Source organism: Esox lucius, chromosome 19 (assembly GCF_011004845.1).
Source record: "Esox lucius isolate fEsoLuc1 chromosome 19, fEsoLuc1.pri, whole genome shotgun sequence".
NCBI lineage: Eukaryota > Metazoa > Chordata > Actinopteri > Esociformes > Esocidae > Esox > Esox lucius.
The window spans coordinates 2,969,337-2,987,916 of record NC_047587.1 but is presented as its reverse complement, the minus strand read 5'-3'; the positions used below and the strand labels follow the sequence as shown (position 1 = coordinate 2,987,916).

General features: G+C 40.0%; 1 protein-coding gene across 2 annotated transcripts; it reads right to left on the bottom strand.

The window, feature by feature from the left end:
* Window positions 1-1,602: 1,602 nt before the first annotated feature.
* On the bottom strand, window positions 1,603-17,379 carry fads2 (fatty acid desaturase 2). 2 transcript variants are annotated; one of them, XM_029114991.2, is made up of 13 exons: window positions 17,148-17,379; window positions 15,976-16,324; window positions 15,674-15,784; window positions 9,775-9,972; window positions 9,352-9,453; window positions 7,683-7,808; window positions 7,445-7,505; window positions 6,670-6,746; window positions 5,497-5,594; window positions 5,277-5,373; window positions 4,409-4,488; window positions 3,308-3,433; window positions 1,603-2,992 (listed from the first exon to the last, which is right to left on the bottom strand). In XM_029114991.2, the coding sequence occupies exons 2-13, from the start codon at window positions 16,228-16,230 to the stop codon at window positions 2,941-2,943; spliced, it is 1,383 nt and encodes a 460-aa protein (XP_028970824.1). In that variant the 5' UTR covers window positions 16,231-16,324; window positions 17,148-17,379; the 3' UTR covers window positions 1,603-2,940. The 2 variants fall into 2 exon arrangements, with proteins under 2 accessions (XP_028970824.1, XP_028970823.1); XM_029114990.2 differs by lacking the exon at window positions 17,148-17,379 and adding an exon at window positions 17,026-17,141.
* Window positions 17,380-18,580: the final 1,201 nt, after the last annotated feature.

Here is an 18,580-nt window from a genome sequence, read left to right as displayed (position 1 = left end):
TACTTTCTGGAATACTAATGTCATGAATATATATTTAAGAAGGTGTGGACTCTTTCACACAAATATATGTTGGTGAATAAAGTCCAATACATTTTCTTGAAAATCTTGCATCGATATACCCTGTTGAATAAATATAGAAATTATATTGACGCTGTGTACTATCTGTGATCTCCTAAACGAATCTGTATCTAATTTATTTTGGCACTGTACTTACTCCAAGAAACAGAATGTCAGTAGATTTGTAATTGACAATGTTTATTCTTATTTTCAATTAAGAATGTGATTTTTGGATATACTAATTTTGAACGTGATGTTGAAGAGAGACATTTCTTTATTTATCTTATACTAATTTTTGCAACGTTTTATATCCACAAATGTAAATTCACTAACGCAAAAAACAAATTTCACTGGTCTTAAGAGAAACTGATTCATATGAAGTTGATCGTTATCCTAAAACAAAAAAGCTCTTAAACTGTGAAATTTTGCTCGACCTTATACAAAATATTTCTGGAACCCACTTGCCTTCCTTTGTCTTATTCTGTCTATCTTGCACACTTGGCTACTTATGAGCTTTTTTTTTATGTCTTTGTTTTATGTTTTTAATGTTATGTTACTAGTATGTTTGTTTTGTGTTGTGCGTTATAGCAATAATATATAAATATATAAAATAAATAATACTTCCTCTTCCCCCCCAAATAAAAAGAGATTAATCAAAATACCCAATAAAATCTTAAATTGTAAGTTATTTCCTCGGTAAATAACTGAAAGGGCTTCTCGTATCAGTGGGCCCAACTCAACCAGACGAAAGCCGTCTGCCCTCTTACGTCAGTGAAGTGGAAGCAGCCTCGCTATTCGGTGTATTCAATCTGCCGAATATATTTCAGTTGCAAACATGAAATTGATATCCTGTTGGTTAAATTCTGGATTGTTCCTCACTTTCGTTTGTTGAACCGATGAACCCTTAAACATGTTTTGTTTTGGCAGAAATACAACCAATAATGGTTCTTAAAGTCATGTTGGAAATTTTATACGTTTATCAAAACGGCGTGTGGTACGCTTAAACGAAACACAGATTTGAAGCGATTCTCAAAATCCTTCTTGGAAACATGATTAGTGAAATGCAAAAATAACCAATATTATGCCGTTTATATGGATTACGACACGTCCATTAGCAGTCTATGCCGGGAGAATAATTTTGGAATTTTAATATTTTTGCCTTACCCAGGTGTGAGCAAATATAAATATTTGAGAATTATATGTTAGGTTTAGGTCTAAGGTTTGGGAATTGGTTATGGTTTGTTTTAGGGTTAAAATCAAATGTTAAGATTGTAAACATAGCCATTATCACAACAGTCACGCACTATTACCAGGTTCTATCACTAATTAAGATTTTACACCTGCATATTGTAGCATTTTAGACTTTAATAAGTGCCTTTTTGTGAAATGTTGAGTGAATACAGCTAGAATGGTTAGGCACTGGAAGGGAAAACCCTTGTTATACATTTAAGATGAGAAAATGTTTGTCACGCATCTAAAATGGCTGCTGAAGAATAAGTAGCTTATTGTTACATCTGCGTTGTACAAAACAGAACACAACAGAAATAGTGCGAATTGTCAATAGGCCAAATTTATTCTGGATGTTACAAAGAACAGAAGAGATACCTGTCCCACTCTGTCTTCATAAACTGGCCCACAGACAGAGTGAGATATATGGGGGTAAATTACTGCCATACAGTTGTAGGAGGAACAAACTATCTCCATAGATGTCAAATCAACAACAAGAAATGATCACATGCGCCGTATACAACAAGTGTAGACTTTCCCCACAACATGTATCTTACCTGGGTACACAGATTTTGGTTTGCCCTCATGACCCTTGAAGAAACTGGGACTTGATTGAAACTAACAACCGTACACATTTCGCAAGACAGGCTAAGCAACATCATCTGGGTTGCGTTAAAAGGGGAATATTGTAAACGCCACACAAGATGTTTTTTCTTCCTCCTGACACTAACTTGGCTGATAGTTACTTCATTGAGCAAATATGTACTTACTATGACTACGATGTCGTCCCACCTAGCTATATTACGAAAGAATGCACTAATCTTTAAGTCGCTCTAAATAAGAGCAACTACTAAATGAATTAGTTGTAAATGCAACATTTACGCAGTGTCTTTATTAACAATATAAAAAGGTTTCCCTGGTAGCAGATTACATTTTACACAAGGCAGGTCTGCTTGTTTTTTTGACGGCGTGGAAAAATTTATTCAGGGCTAATGCTGCTACCCGGGTTTGAGTTCGTCACTATAACGACACCGGAAACCCCCCCCCCCGAGATGTCTTATTGCTATTAGAAACCAACGCAATTAGAGCTGTAAAAATGTATGTGATGTCATAGCCGTGGTGTACGGTCTCATACACTACGGCTATCAGCCAATCAGCATTGAGGATTCAAAGTACCATGTTCATACTGCGCAACAATGTCAACTGTATAGTTTTGAATGAACACCCGTCACAGTCTGTCCAGGTGGGAGGGGGGGCGTATGCAGTTGTACGCTGTGTAAAGCAGACCCTCTCTGTATATACTATAAACTCGCACTCTGTTTTTGCAGGTATGGTAAAAAAATGTTAACTGCACGGACAGTTAAATACATATCACACCAACAGACCATGCAGGCATCATGCAGAGTATGTAGTGGTATATCATATTCGACACTGTACGTTAGAGCACTCTGACTGTACGTATGTTGAAGATGGTCATGGGAATGTTTCAGACTGGACATCCAGTTGGACCCACTGTGACTTTACTTTTAATGGTGATTTACATTTGAGCAGACAACCACGCTGTTTTTGCCATCATGATTCATATAAAACATTTTGAGAGATTGCCTTGAACTATCTCTGTCCGTAGGTTGGATGTCTGCATGGGAAAGGAAGGAGTTATTTATGCAGATACGCATCCAGCCACAGATCTCCTGACTTCTTCAGTGAGCTGGGAACGGAACAGAGAGGAATAACACATCAGGGAGAGATAATACTGAAGTCTGAGGGGAACATCAGTTCATGAATACGAGTACAATTATCTAAAAAAAAAAAAAAGTTTTTTGTTTGTCTGCAACAATGGCACCAACTCAGATTTGAGATGAGCTGACTAACTGTGGCCCCAACTGAAGACAATGAAAGTTGCCCGAAGAGTCTAACCTGACTCCATGTTAAAACTCAAGTCTGAATAGAAATTAAAGTCTGAATGAAAATGTATCTCAAGTCTGAATCGGGCCCTTGTGGCAGGTGTGAGGTCACCTATTACCTGATGATATCAGCGAAGGCTCCCTGTAGGGTCTTGACCTGGTAGGGGATGTGGTGTTTCTCACACAGAGCCTGGACCAGGGGGGCCACCGCCTGATAGTTGTGACGCGGCATGGTGGGGAACAGACTGGGGGGGCGGAGACACAAGGAAGTGCGTTTCAGAACTTCTCACAGGAAGTGTGTTTCAGAACTTCCCACAGGCGTGTTTCTGACTAGGAATTAGTCTGGCTTCAAAGTTGGAAACATAATGAGCGTAACATTGTCATAGACGTGACATCAAACGGTCGTAAGGTATTACGACATCCTATGTCACCCGTTTGATTCTGCCTTGTATAAATAGGGCTGTCAAACCTTTATCGATATAACTTAATCAAAAAATTTTAATTGACCACATTGAACCAATAACCAATAGATGTTGATTATAGGAGAACATACTAAATAAGCTATATTCAACGACAGAGCAGGATTGTCGGGATAATGTTCTGGGATTTATCTAATAACATTGACACATTTACCACAGCTGTTATCGTCCTCATTCCTCAAGTGACTGGACGCCGACCCCACAGTGACCATATGTACATGTCCTAACCCAGAACATTTCCTCACTGGAAATCCTGCCGATTTACGAGAAATCCTGCCGAGTTACGAGAAATCCTGCTAACTTAAAAGGAATCCTGCCACGACATCTGACAAGCCATGAGACTGGTCAAGCTTCAGTACAAGACTAAATCAAGGGTTCTAATGTTCGTCAGCTGTGTCTACCTGTGACACCCAGGTGTGAGCTGCAAAGACACGCAGGCCTCCTAAGTGGACTGAACGCTCCATTTCAGGCAAGCAACACTGAATCATGCTTGAGAACACCTGCTGTTCGGAGGATCTCGCTCCCTGTAACTGAGCAAGCCAGTAGGTAAAACTCTGAAACAGGTTAACAGTGACCCAGGCCATGGGCATGAGGGAATGCCAGGGAGTGTGCTGAGATCCTGTCCAGGCCCCCTAGCAGGTGTCTCTGAAGACCTTTTTAAAGTCTCCCTGAACCGGGCTGCAACAGTGTACCAACTGGGTATCAATTCAACAAAAACTCAAACATATTGACTTAACTTACTGGTGTTCAATCTGGAAGTTGAGGTGTCCACTGAACCAGTCGTTGAAGGGCGACTGCTCAATGTTGCAAGTTGCATTCAACTGGAGCCAAAGGAAGATTCACGAAGATTATACATAGACTGTAGAAACCCAAGAAACTGAACATTAAGTTATATTTATTTCTATGAATATACAGTAGCACCTTCTATAGAGAAATACAGATGCCACAACCCCAACTGACAGCTCAGGGCCGCTCAATGATGATGTCATGACACCTTCATGGTAAGTCAGTTCAGTAATGATGATGTCATGACACCTTCATGGTGAGTCAGTTCAGTAATGATGATGTCATGACACCTTCATGGTAAGTCAGTTCAGTAATGATGATGTCATGACACCTTCATGGTAAGTCAGTTCAGTAATGATGATGTCATGACACCTTCATGGTGAGTCAGTTCAGTAATGATGATGTCATGACACCTTCATGGTAAGTCAGTTCAGTAATGATGATGTCATGACACCTTCATGGTAAGTCAGTTCAGTAATGATGATGTCATGACACCTTCATGGTGAGTCAGTTCAGTAATGATGATGTCATGACACCTTAATGGTGAGTCAGTTCAGTAATGATGATGTCATGACACCTTCATGGTAAGTCAGTTCAGTAATGATGATGTCATGACACCTTCATGGTAAGTCAGTTCAGTAATGATGATGTCATGACACCTTCATGGTAAGTCAGTTCAGTAATGATGATGTCATGACACCTTCATGGTAAGTCAGTTCAGTAATGATGATGTCATGACACCTTCATGGTAAGTCAGTTCAGTAATGATGATGTCATGACACCTTCATGATAAGTCAGTTCATTAATGATGATGTCATGATACCTGCATGGTTAGCCAGTCGTGGTGTTTCTCATGGTCAATGTCCATAGGAAGGTGACTCATCTGGGTAACCCAAACAAACCAGTGGCTCTCCAGAAACCTACATGATAAATGCAGTAAAAAAAAGAACGAATGCATCAATGTATTTACCTTTTTCTAATAACTAATCTTTTTTGTCAGGTCAATGTTGCAACCTCGAGCTCCCTCTCAGTTCATTCATTACCTGACGAAGGTGAAAAATACGATGCAGCCAAAGAAACCAAAGAAGGGATAATAACAGCAGAAGTAGCGAAGGTAGAAAGTCATCGACCATGCCAGATCCTTCAAAAGACAAGAACGCTTGGTATTACAGCCAGACATGATGACCTCCAGCCAAACACAATAATTATTGAGTGAATGTTGGTCTGATGTTAGAGGGTTGTACCATGGGCTACTCCAAATAAAAATAAAAATGAATAATTCCAAGTAGAAATAAAGACAGTTAGTGCTTATGTTTGCCAGTCAGGATTAGGGGTCCAGGGTGGGTTGAAAACAACCTGCCCTGGAAAACACACCCACTGGGTTATTGATGATCCTGCCAGTTCACTCATTGGAGACCTATTCATACCTGATGCTAACGAGTCCTTTGTCCTGATCTTGTCCATATTCTGACTGTGCCCGGACGTTCAGACAGCTCAAGTTAATTAAAAGGTGCATTGTGATCTGTTTATTATCAGATCTCGTTGGAAAGGCATGTAAGATCCCAACGAAGGACACATTTTGGAATACTTAACGAAGGACACTTTTTTGTTACTTATTCTGCAATGATACTGTTGAAAAAAAATTTGATTTGTTGTTTTAGTATTGCACACTAAGGAACAGTTTACTGCCAGGGGTTCTGTTTTTGTATTGCACACTAAGGAACAGTTCACTGCCACGGGTTCTGTTTTAGTATTGCACACTAAGGAACAGTTCACTGCCAGGGGTTCTGTTTTAGTATTGCACACTAAGGAACAGTACACTGCCAGGGGTTCTGTTTTATACAAAAATAAATGGTTTTCAATTACACCATTAACTAGCTTGATAAATAGTAAAATATTTTTTACATAGCTTCAATTTAACTAAACTTACTGACAAAGCGATAATATCATATTTTAATGTCACTCTGGAAGAAGAAGAAAATGAGTAGCTAAATGACCCAACTGGCAGGATCAAAATAACCCAATGTTTGCTTTGTCCAATACTTTTGCCAAATTGGGTTGTTTTAAACCAAGCTAGTCAGTTGACCCGGCAAACCAGCCAGAAATGTAGTCAGTCAGCCAATCAGCCAGCCAGTCACTTATTACAGTCAGCCAATCAGCCAGCCAGTTAGCTAGTCAGCCAGCCAGTCAGTCGGTCAGATATTAAGAAGTCTCACCACCCAGTCTCGTCGTGTCACCATGGTTCTCATGATCTCAATCTGAAAATACAGAGGGATGAGGAGTGGTGGTCCAACTGGGAGAAGAAAGAAAAACAGCACAGTTGTTAGCGAAAACGTCTTCCATCTTTTCTGTGTAGATCTTCGGAACGTTTAAAGCCTTGAATACTCCTGCATTGGTGGAACGGCTCGGTGGGAATTGTGCAACTGGATTAACGTTGAACTAGGTAAACGGCTTTGTGGGAATGGTGGAACTGGATTAACGTTGAACTAGGTAAACGGCTCGTTGGGAATGGTGGAACTGGATTAACGTTGAACTAGGTAAACGGCTTGTTGGGAATGGTGGAACTGGATTAACGTTGAACTAGGTAAACGGCTTTGTGGGAATGGTGGAACTGGATTAACGTTGAACTAGGTAAACGGCTTGTTGGGAATGGTGGAACTGGATTAACGTTGAACTAGGTAAACGACTTTGTGGGAATGGTGGAACTGGATTAACGTTGAACTAGGTAAACGGCTTTGTGGGAATGGTGGAACTGGATTAACGTTGAACTAGGTAAACGGCTTGTTGGGAATGTTGGAACTGGATTAACGTTGAACTAGGTAAACGGCTCGGTGGGAATGGTGGAACTGGATTAACGTTGAACTAGGTAAACGGCTTTGTGGGAATGGTGGAACTGGATTAACGTTGAACTCCACACAGACATGCATGCAAATCACACCATTAACCAGGTGGAGAACTTTTATAAACGTTACACCAATAAAGTAAACTTACTGAGGAAGAAGTACTTGTGCTGGTGATTGTAGGGCATGTACTTCAACTTCTTAATGCCGTACTACAACAGAAAGAGACAGTCAGATTAATAATTACACAGCAAATCTGAAATCTCTTTCACATTACTGGGCCAAACACTCATCTTAATGTTAATCCATGAATATAATACCAAATATTTAAACATAATGGAAAATGCAATGTAGCATAAACGATTACATAATTAATACGTAATAAGTACCTCTACTGGCTGTGAGTCTCCCAGAACAAATAAATGCAGCATGTTGACATCCGGATCTTTGCAGAAGACGTTGGGCTTGGCATGATGCTGGAAGTGACGGTGGTTCCACCAGTTAGCAGAGGCACCCTAGGAAGACAACAACTCAGTTACACCTGTTACACAACTACAGATGATGTTACTGACCACTGTTATGAATAGAGATGATGTTACTGACAGCTGTTACACAACTACAGATGATGTTACTGACAGCTGTTACACAACTACAGATGATGTTACTGACAGCTGTTACACAACTACAGATGATGTTACTGACAACTGTTACACAACTACAGATGATGTTACTGAAAACTGTTACATGAATAAAGATGCTGTTACTGACAGCTGTTACACGACTACAGATTATGTAACTGACAGCTGATACACGACTACAGATGTAACTGACAGCTCTTACGTGACCACAGATGATGATACTGACGAATGTTGGTTTGGCTAAGAGCTATGTTTGATCTGTGAGACTGTTTGACATGACAAAATAAAGCAGGGAACTGGTTTACTTAACACAGATACAGATTTAAAAAAAACTGCTTCCTGAACACTGATTAAACCTACAGTGGATTGCATAAGAATTCACCCCCAAAGGACTTTTCCCAAATTTTTATGTGGAATTAATTGATGGATTGTGTGCAGGATTTTCTCCCTTTGATTAACAGCCCATACATACAATTTTGAAAGTGCAACATATTATTAAAATTTTAAACAAAAAGTAACTGGCTATGAAAATGGTTTTTGGTTGGGTAAGTAGTGACCCCACTGAGAGAACACTTGGTAGAACCACCTCTGGCCTCAATAACAGCTGTCAGTCTTCCAACTCTGCACATCTGGTTCATGCAATTATTTGCCCTGTCTTGCTACAATTAAAGTACAATTCTTTTAAGTTAGATGGGCACTCTTGGTTAACAGCAACTTTACAATCTAGTCACAGGTGCCAAATGAGGTCTAGAATTTGACTAGGCCTAGAAAACACAGGGCCAGATTCGCAGACACTGATTAAGCCTAGTTCAGGACAAAAAAGAACTAGCTCAATGGAGTTTTCTCTGTCTGCGACACCAGCACCCAGTTTCATGTTTTTAAACCACTCCAATCTAAGCGTGTGCATTTTGGCACATGTATGCAGGTTACATCTTGCCTCAATCCAGTTTTCAGGTCCCTCATGATGAGAAGCATCCCCATAACATGATACTGCCACCACCATGCTTTACCATAGGGATGGTGTTCTCAGGAAGATAGAGCAGTTTCTGATTTTCACCTAGCATAGCCTTGTACGTTCAGGCAAAAACGTTCATCTCTGGTTGCATCCAAAGTGTTGACCAAAAGCCCAACCTTGACTGGTGTTTTTCCAGAACTTTCTGCCTGACTTTTTTTTGAAAGCTCCTTGGTCTCCTTTGTGTGGTGGTTTAGATATGCTACTCTGGGGTCCTCTGGAAACAGGTGTATTTAATTAGGGGTTTTTTTCAGTTTGGGAGTAATCAGGTTCAGGTATGAAGTAGGTCTAGGAAAACTGGCCTCATAGACTAACAAAATAGTAATCAAATCAAACTTTTCATAGCTTTATAACTACAGCAGATAATAGAAGCAATAGTGTCCAATGCACCATTGACAAGTAGCCTACCTTTATATGACCGATGATGAACTTGTGCAGAATGTGATTCCAGCTGGATTTCTTGAAGACTGACAGATGGCCGAAGTCATGCTGCAACCACCCAGCTTGAGACTGAGAATGAAGAACAACAATTGGTTAGAGTTACACCAACAACTAACCCTTTGACCCTAACCTGAACCAGGGGATTTCTCATTAACAGTCCCTAACATTGACCAGCGGATCAGCAAGGTGAATACAAGGATATCTGTGTTGAGGTCTAAATGGCCTCGTTATCTGAAAGATGCAAAACACTGTAATAACAAATCACCAAAAGACAGACAGTCAGACAGACAGTCAGACAGTCAGTCAGTCAGTCAGTCAGTTAGACAGACAGTCATTCAGTCAGTCAGTGAGCCAGTCAGTCAGACAGTCAGTCAGTCAGTAAGGATATACCTGAGATGTTGCCAGGATCACGGAGCACAGCAGTGTGACGCTCCAGCTGGTTCCCCAGTGCCAGAGCAGCCCCAGGGAGAGGGCCTCTAGCAGCAGGATGTGGCCCAAGTAGAGGCTGAAAAACAGGGGTTTGGCACGGAGCAGGCCCTCCTTCTCCACACGCTCACGTAGGGCCTGGAAGTCCTGCACCACCACTGCCTGCATGGGCCCACAGAACAGCAACATACATGCATGAAAGAAGGTACCTCTTCTCAGTTTATCAGCTCCCAATCCAGGAGCTGAGGAAGAAGCACAGGAAAACTAACCTGATGTTGAGAATTAATGGAGTTGGGAAAGGAGTGATTGGAGGAAATTGGAGGATTGAATGTGATTGGAGGAAACATCTTTCTGCTTTTTCCGTGTCCCAAAGCTGGGGAGGGAAGGTTCTTAAGAGTGTGGGGGAGCCGGGGCCTTTGCCTACAGAATAATAGACATTAATTGCTGGTGCTCCCTGTCTGTCTTTTATCTTAGATCTGTCACAAGGCTATCCAAGGCTATCCACAACAAGGGCTGTGACAGCAAAATGCAGTGGAAGCTTGATAGAGAAACCATATAAACTTAGTTATATCAGATGTTTGACCCACAGTTTACATTTGGTTCTAGATGGGGGGGAAATGATGGTCGTATGAAAATGACTTCAATGTAAATGTATGAGATGTATTTAGTTGGATCACAGCTAAATATCTAATTCTAAGCAATAGACTAACAAGGGGTTAGAATACTTGTCAGTAACTACATTTATTAATTCATATATTCATATATTGCAATTGCTGTCAGGCCCACTTGAGACCGTACATACTGAATAAGACTCAACCTTTAGCATATCACAAACAAAAACATGCGGACGCAGGCCTTCTGCTAAGCAACAATAAGCCCACAATGTAGGCTTTCATTGATGAGAAAATCAGCAGGATGTTGGCCTAGTTCCATCTCTCTCCAGTCTTCCAATATCCGGCCACTCTGGGCTTCCTCCCTCTGTTGAGCGGAGTTACAACAGTGCACTGTGCACATTATACCAGATGTAATTATATCTGCACTGTGCACATTATACCAGATGTAATTATATCCGCACTGTGCACATTATACCAGATGTAATTATATCTGCATTGTGCACATTATACCAGATGTAATTATATCTGCACTGTGCACATTATACCAGATGTAATTATATCTGCACTGTGCACATTATACCAGATGTAATTATATCTGCACTGTGCACATTATACCAGATGTAATTATATCTGCACTGTGCACATTATACCAGATGTAATTATATCTGCACTGTGCACATTATACCAGATGTAATTATATCTGCACTGTGCACATTATACCAGATGTAATTATATCTGCACTGTGCACATTATACCAGATGTAATTATATCTGCACTGTGCACATTATACCAGATGTAATTATATCTGCACTGTGCACATTATACCAGATGTAATTATATCTGCATTGTGCACATTATACCAGATGTAATTATATCTGCATTGTGCACATTATACCAGATGTAATTATATCTGCACTGTGCACATTATACCAGATGTAATTATATCTGCACTGTGCACATTATACCAGATGTAATTATATCTTCATTGTGCACATTATACCAGATGTAATTATATCTGCACTGTGCACATTATACCAGATGTAATTATATCTGCACTGTGCACATTATACCAGATGTAATTATATCTGCACTGTGCACATTATACCAGATGTAATTATATCTGCACTGTGCACATTATACCAGATGTAATTATATCTGCACTGTGCACATTATACCAGATGTAATTATATCTGCACTGTGCACATTATACCAGATGTAATTATATCTGCACTGTGCACATTATACCAGATGTAATTATATCTGCACTGTGCACATTATACCAGATGTAATTATATCTGCACTGTGCACATTATACCAGATGTAATTATATCTGCACTGTGCACATTATACCAGATGTAATTATATCTGCACTGTGCACATTATACCAGATGTAATTATATCTGCACTGTGCACATTATACCAGATGTAATTATATCTGCACTGTGCACATTATACCAGATGTAATTATATCCGCACTGTGCACATTATACCAGATGTAATTATATCCGCACTGTGCACATTATACCAGATGTAATTATATCCGCACTGTGCACATTATATCAGATGTAATTATATCTTCACTGTGCACATTATACCAGATGTAATTATATCTGCACTGTGCACATTATACCAGATGTAATTATATCTGCACTGTGCACATTATACCAGATGTAATTGTATCTGCACTGTACACATTATACCAGATGTAATTATATCTGCACTGTGCACATTATACCAGATGTAATTATATCTGCACTGTGCACATTATACCAGATGTAATTATATCTGCACTGTGCACATTATACCAGATGTAATTATATCTGCACTGTGCACATTATACCAGATGTAATTATATCTGCACTGTGCACATTATATCAGATGTAATTATATCTGCACTGTGCACATTATACCAGATGTAATTGTATCTGCACTGTACACATTATACCAGATGTAATTATATCTGTACTGTGCACATTATACCAGATGTAATTATATCTGCACTGTGCACATTATACCAGATGTAATTATATCTGTACTGTGCACATTATACCAGATGTAATTATATCTGCACTGTGCACATTATACCAGATGTAATTATATCTGCACTGTGCACATTATATCAGATGTAATTATATCTGCACTGTGCACATTATACCAGATGTAATTATATCAGCACTGTACACTTACTTCATACGAGATGTAATAACACACATATACAGTACACTTACTTCATACCAGATATAATTACTTTGGTACGGTGCCCTTACTTTACACCAGATCTAATGGTATCTGTAAGGTACACATTTTATAACAGATCTAATGGTATCTGTAAGGTACACATTTTATAACAGATCTAATTGCATCTGTACAGTACATTTATTTTACCCCAGATGTAATTACACCTGTACTGTACACTTATTTTACACCAGATGTAATTACACCTGTACTGTACACTTATTTTACACCAGATGTAATTACACCAGATGTGGGTGTAATGTATACACTCACCACCTTCGCCTAGTTTGAGAGCAGCTGGTTAATTACTAGTAAATAATGCATTTCTTTTAGATTTAAATATTCCATTCTGCTAATCTTAAAACATTTTCCAGACAAATCGTCAGCAGAAAAGTGCAGATGCGTAGAGGACCATAGTTTTGTAACAGCATTGATGGAGAAGAACTTACACTAGACTGAGCAGACTCCTGTAGGAGCGGTTAAGACAACTAGAGGTGGCAGGATGAAGAGCTCAGGTGAACACGTAGGGTTTGAGCATTGCTCAGGTGAGGATGTAGGGTTTGCGCATTGCTCAAGTGAGGATGTAGGGTTTGAGCCTTGCTTAGGTGAGGATGTAGGGTTTGAGCATTGCTTTGGTGAGGATGTAGGGTTTGAGATTTGCTTAGGTGAGGATGTAGGGTTTGAGCATTGATCAGGTGAGGATGTAGGGTTTGAGCCTTGCTTAGGTGAGGATGTAGGGTTTGAGCATTGCTTTGGTGAGGATGTAGGGTTTGAGATTTGCTTAGGTGAGGATGTAGGATTTGAGCATTGCTCAGGTGAGGATGTAGGATTTGAGCATTGCTCAGGTGAGGATGTAGGGTTTGAGCATTGCCTGAAAATACAGACAGTTCCCCTGGGTGCTCCGTATCCAAGCAACAGGGTCTTGTCGTGAATGAAAACTTGAACTGGAAGCCAGTAGTGGACTGGTAACATAGGGGAACTTGTCAAGGTTGAACACCAGGTGGGTTGCAGTGTACCAGATAAGTTGTCCGGTAACAGGCATTTAACATGCATGAAATCCATTCTCAATCTATTACCATGGAGAAAATGCTTCAAATAACAGTAAAGAGAATAAAATTGCAGGCCTTCCAAAATGAATTAGCACAAAAATACCTAAAAACCTAACACTTTTCACTATCAGGGGAATAATTCAAAAGTTCAAAATCAGTGGAACCATGGTAGAGCTGCCAGGTGAAGGACAAATCGCACAATCAGGAAGATTATTCAGAAAGGAAAGAACAATGGCTGCAGCTGGAGAGGTAAAGAACTAAATCTCCAAGTCTACAGTTAGACCCTCCCCTGAGCCAGGAGGGTTGTGGCCCTATACGCTACTGGTCACCAGGAAACCGTATGGGCTTATGATCCATCTGATCGAAACACATGATCACAAGCCATTAAAACAGATAACGGCCAAGTAGGTTATGATGTCTAGTTTATTTTTACAATCACTGTATCCAAACAGATTTCTCATTGACCTGGCTCAGATCAATAACTCTTATCTATTGGTTATGTAATAATTGGGGCTATTTTCATTGAATGCACTATGGAACTCATGCCATTCAGTAGCAAGGTTGTTTCCATGTATAGTTGTTATTATTAGTTTAGTAATTCATAATAATGATACACTTTTAGGGAAAATATCCAACTTGTTTTACACAGTAGCAGCCTTAGACGTCAGCCGAACTGGTAAGAAAGTGCCTGAATTGGTGCAATTTTTTACATGAACACACTCCGCGGTTTTTATAGTTTTACTGTAAACTATTGCTACAGGTTTTATTAGTTTAATAGTCATCAATTTGGCAATTAACAATCAGCCTGACTGGCAAAGCGTATTTAAAACTTCACATATATCTACTGTAGGCTACTCAATGTTGGAACGGTATCAGCACAACGCCTGTGGTGAGTGATATGTACGCTCCCTGTCAAACATTTTCAGTTTATTGTCCCAGCTCTAGGCTGATACATGGGTCACACTGACCTCTATCCCAGTGATCTGATTGAGAGGTCAAAAGGTGAACTTCTTCATAAGCACCCACCAGGACATCTTCTTCAGCAACTGCTCACACATAGTATTAGCACAGTCCATACTCTTTTAGTCCCTACCCATCACAGTTATTTTATAAAGCCTCTACGCCATTCATTTCACACCAGCAGTCGTGACAAAGTGCTTTATATATATCTACAGACACCAACGCTAAAACCCCACAGATAAATTAAGATGTTGAAACACTCTCTCTCTGGAAATGCAGAAACCTATAGAGGGACCAGGCTCCAAAGGCTCCAAACAACCCAAATAAGGGAGACTCCCCCAGTCAGGCAGTTGAGAAGTCCCCACAAGGACTCACCAACTTTCTGCATAATCTACAGGCCATCTCGAGCAAGACCCTCACATAAAGGTTCTAGTAATTTAGCTTCTACTCTCACCCAAAGCCTTATACATGCATAATAGTTGACTGAATACATTAACTAGTAATTATAAAAAGGGGGAATATTTTAGTGACCACAGAAAGTCAGGATGCAATTTTTCAATCTGAAAGAAGGCACTCTGTGCAGAGCAATGTCCCTGTGAATGCCCTGGGTCATCTGGATGTGATATCTGCATCAGATGGATGAGTTACCTCATCCAACACCACTTCCAGCTGTGCTTGGTCTCCCACCCAGGGGCTGACCAGGACCAGGCTTGCTTGGCTTGTGGCATTCATCTTACTCTCTCGTGTACTCATGATGCATCCATACATCTGACTCATTACACACAGTTCATGTCCTTCTACATACATTCCAACCGAAGGTATTTGGGCTCCACTAACCCTGGTTCTCATTTGGGTCAGAGTTGCTGGTTCTTGAACCCGACAGGACCAATCCCAGTTTGCCCATGTCAGTTAGAGTGCTCCTATTTCACTGATGTGTGTGAGTGACGCCTAACCAATTAAACTGTAAAATGTTTTAGTTAATGTGTTGGATACAGTAGACCTTACGTTTTTCCCTGCTTCCTGACTGGGTTCTGTGTCGGCCAGTTCTCCAATCAGCAACGACTTCAAAAACTTCCTGGGAAATGTCAGATTGGGATGGAAGGCCGTAAACGCCTCCTGGAAAAAAAAAACAGTGAATCATTATCTAAAAACCTCCATTGTGTTTCTTTAATATTTGGATAATAATAATAATAAACTTAAGCCTACAAAATTCACAAACTCTATTAATAAATTTGATTGAATTATCGAGCATTATGTCACAAGGCTATGGGCTATCTTCCAAAAATATATACATCCAGATTTCATACCGTCGCATCCTCTCCAGCGTAGTGGCTGATAACTCGGATGCCACCCGGGTGTCTCTTTACCCACTGGGTGACATTATAGACCTTCCTGTCTATCACCAGCCACTGGTCGCCTTTGTGACTGTGCTTCTGCACCTCCTCCCAGGTGAAGACAGACAAATTTCCGCCTCCTCGCCCGCTTCCAACCGCACCGGGTCCGCCATCTCCCGCGCTCTTAGCCGGCTCGCCTGATTCCGTCTGCTGTCCTCCTCCGCCCATCTTCGGTTCTCTCTCACACCTCGTACCCCGCCGTGGCTGTGTCGGCTGCGCTGTGTCAGGTCTGTCCAGATGAAGCACACTGAAGAACCGTCAACTGTAAGGTAACAGGGAGGGTCCAGACTCAGGGAATATAATCATCAGATGATGCTGTCGCAGCCACGTCACACCTACGTGGTGAAATGGTGTGATCTGTTCTCCCTCCCCAGTTTCTAAGCGACGTGCTTTAGATTGCATTGGATGGATAAGCTACTTCCACTGTCGAATACCTGTAGAGCCGTTACCTAGAAGACGCTCTGGGGTTTATCAGTCATGGAGTTTCTAAACAAATCGAGCCCAAAAAATGTGTTGCTTGATTGCATGAAATACTTGTAGCATACCTGTAGCATTAAGAGTGCTAGATAATTCGGAGGAGTTCCCATAACCTGTCCGTACACATACTTGAATATAAGTCAAGCTGTTTTTTTCAATGAACATTGCGCATTGAAATGCTGTCATCAATAAATAATAAATCAAATGGAGAAGCGCCATTGTTTGGACTCGAGCTCCTTTCGGATTACGCGTTTTGTTTGGCAGGTTAAATAACACTCAGTATGCAATACAAACCTGCTCAATTGTGTGAAGCGTATCATTTACTGTATAATAAAATAATAAAAAATAATAATCTGTTTGGATGTCAGCCCATAAAGAATTAGCCACATTTGATGACAAGAAATATATATATATATATATATATATCGCTTTAAAGAACATAACGCAAAAAAACAATGATGATGCGGTATAGACCTATGTACTCACCAACATACAAGGGGCATTCAGTTTTTTGTGATCATCCGTCTCATCATGTACCCTAACCAATGGAAGCATCAACAGTAAAGATATCTTATCTTCCGTTTCATAACAACCTACAGCTCACTCACTCAGTCACCCACTCCGATCATTCGAGGGTCTGTAGTCCAATCGGGTTATTTCAGTACACCGCTGGCATATCTGCAATTGGTTCGCCTCTGCCCTTCCGAATAGCCTACTTGGCGTAGTGTGTGCCTGAACTCCAAACAAAATGCTAGGTTGTTTGTATGAGCCAACTGCTGGATTGCAGGAATTGGATCCGTTTATGCATTGGATTCTTTAAAAAAGAGATGTAGTGTTGTTGATGCTGTTATTATCCTGGATTTCTTAGCACGTCAGATCAGAGAACTGGAGGCGTGGCTTGGTGGATTTTTGCATAGTTGGGCACCGCCAGTCTGGCAAAAATACTTTTATCCCTGTATCAGGTGGTACTTGAAAAATATGGTTTACCAACATACAAATTACTTAACACAGAAATTATAAAAACTCAACTAAAGCTACCCTTTGAAAAAAAGCTAATTTCAGAAAGTGCACTGCATTAAAACATGAAAAAAGCACATGTTGGCCTAATTCTCTAAGGTTGTTAACAGAATGCATTTGTTTGCCTGTTAACAAGCAGACATGCATACGTCTGTCATGTTTCCAGTGGTTTCTTAACTCATATAGTTATATAGATATTATACTGCTTCACATAATTTTAATGAATCATACCAAAATAAAACATTTTACTTTGAAACCAGTGCGCAGTTAAATAAAAATAACAGAAATGTTCTTATATATAAAACATTAGTACACCCCTATCTTTACCACCACATACAGGGACATTGTTAACATTAGAATCAGGTGCCCTAATACACAGAAAAATTACCCATAACAATTAGAAAGTTGTTCTCCTTTCAACTTAACCATATGGGTATATAGTACATCATGGCAGTATCCCTACCTCTCTCTGAAGAAGGATTATTAATGCCCATGAATCTGGGAAGGGGTTACAAGGCCATTCCAAGCCAATAAAATAGATAATTTCGCTGTCTGACATATCATGCATAAATGCCTCAAAATGTTGTCTGACCTAGCTCAGCCCAACTTGCCAGAATTCTCCAAGAACTTCTGTATCTGAGAACCCATGGTAACACAGACCTACAGGCCTCTCTTGTTCCAATAAATGTGTATGTATGTATGTATGTGTATATATAAAATATACAGCTTTGGAAAGAATTAAGAGAACACTGCACCTTTTTCTTTCCTTTCCAAAAAAAAAAAAAAGAAGTTTTGAGTGAGGAACAGAAGTGTTCAATTTGCAGTGGTTTCTTAATTTTAACCCTTCTGTTCCTGACTCAAAACCTTCCTTTTCAACTTTTTTGGAAAGGAAAGGAAAAGGTGCAGTGGTCCCTCTTAATTCTTTCCAGAGCTGTTTATATATATATATATATATATATATATATATATATATATATATATATATATATATATATATATAATTATTTTACATCTTTGTCTCATT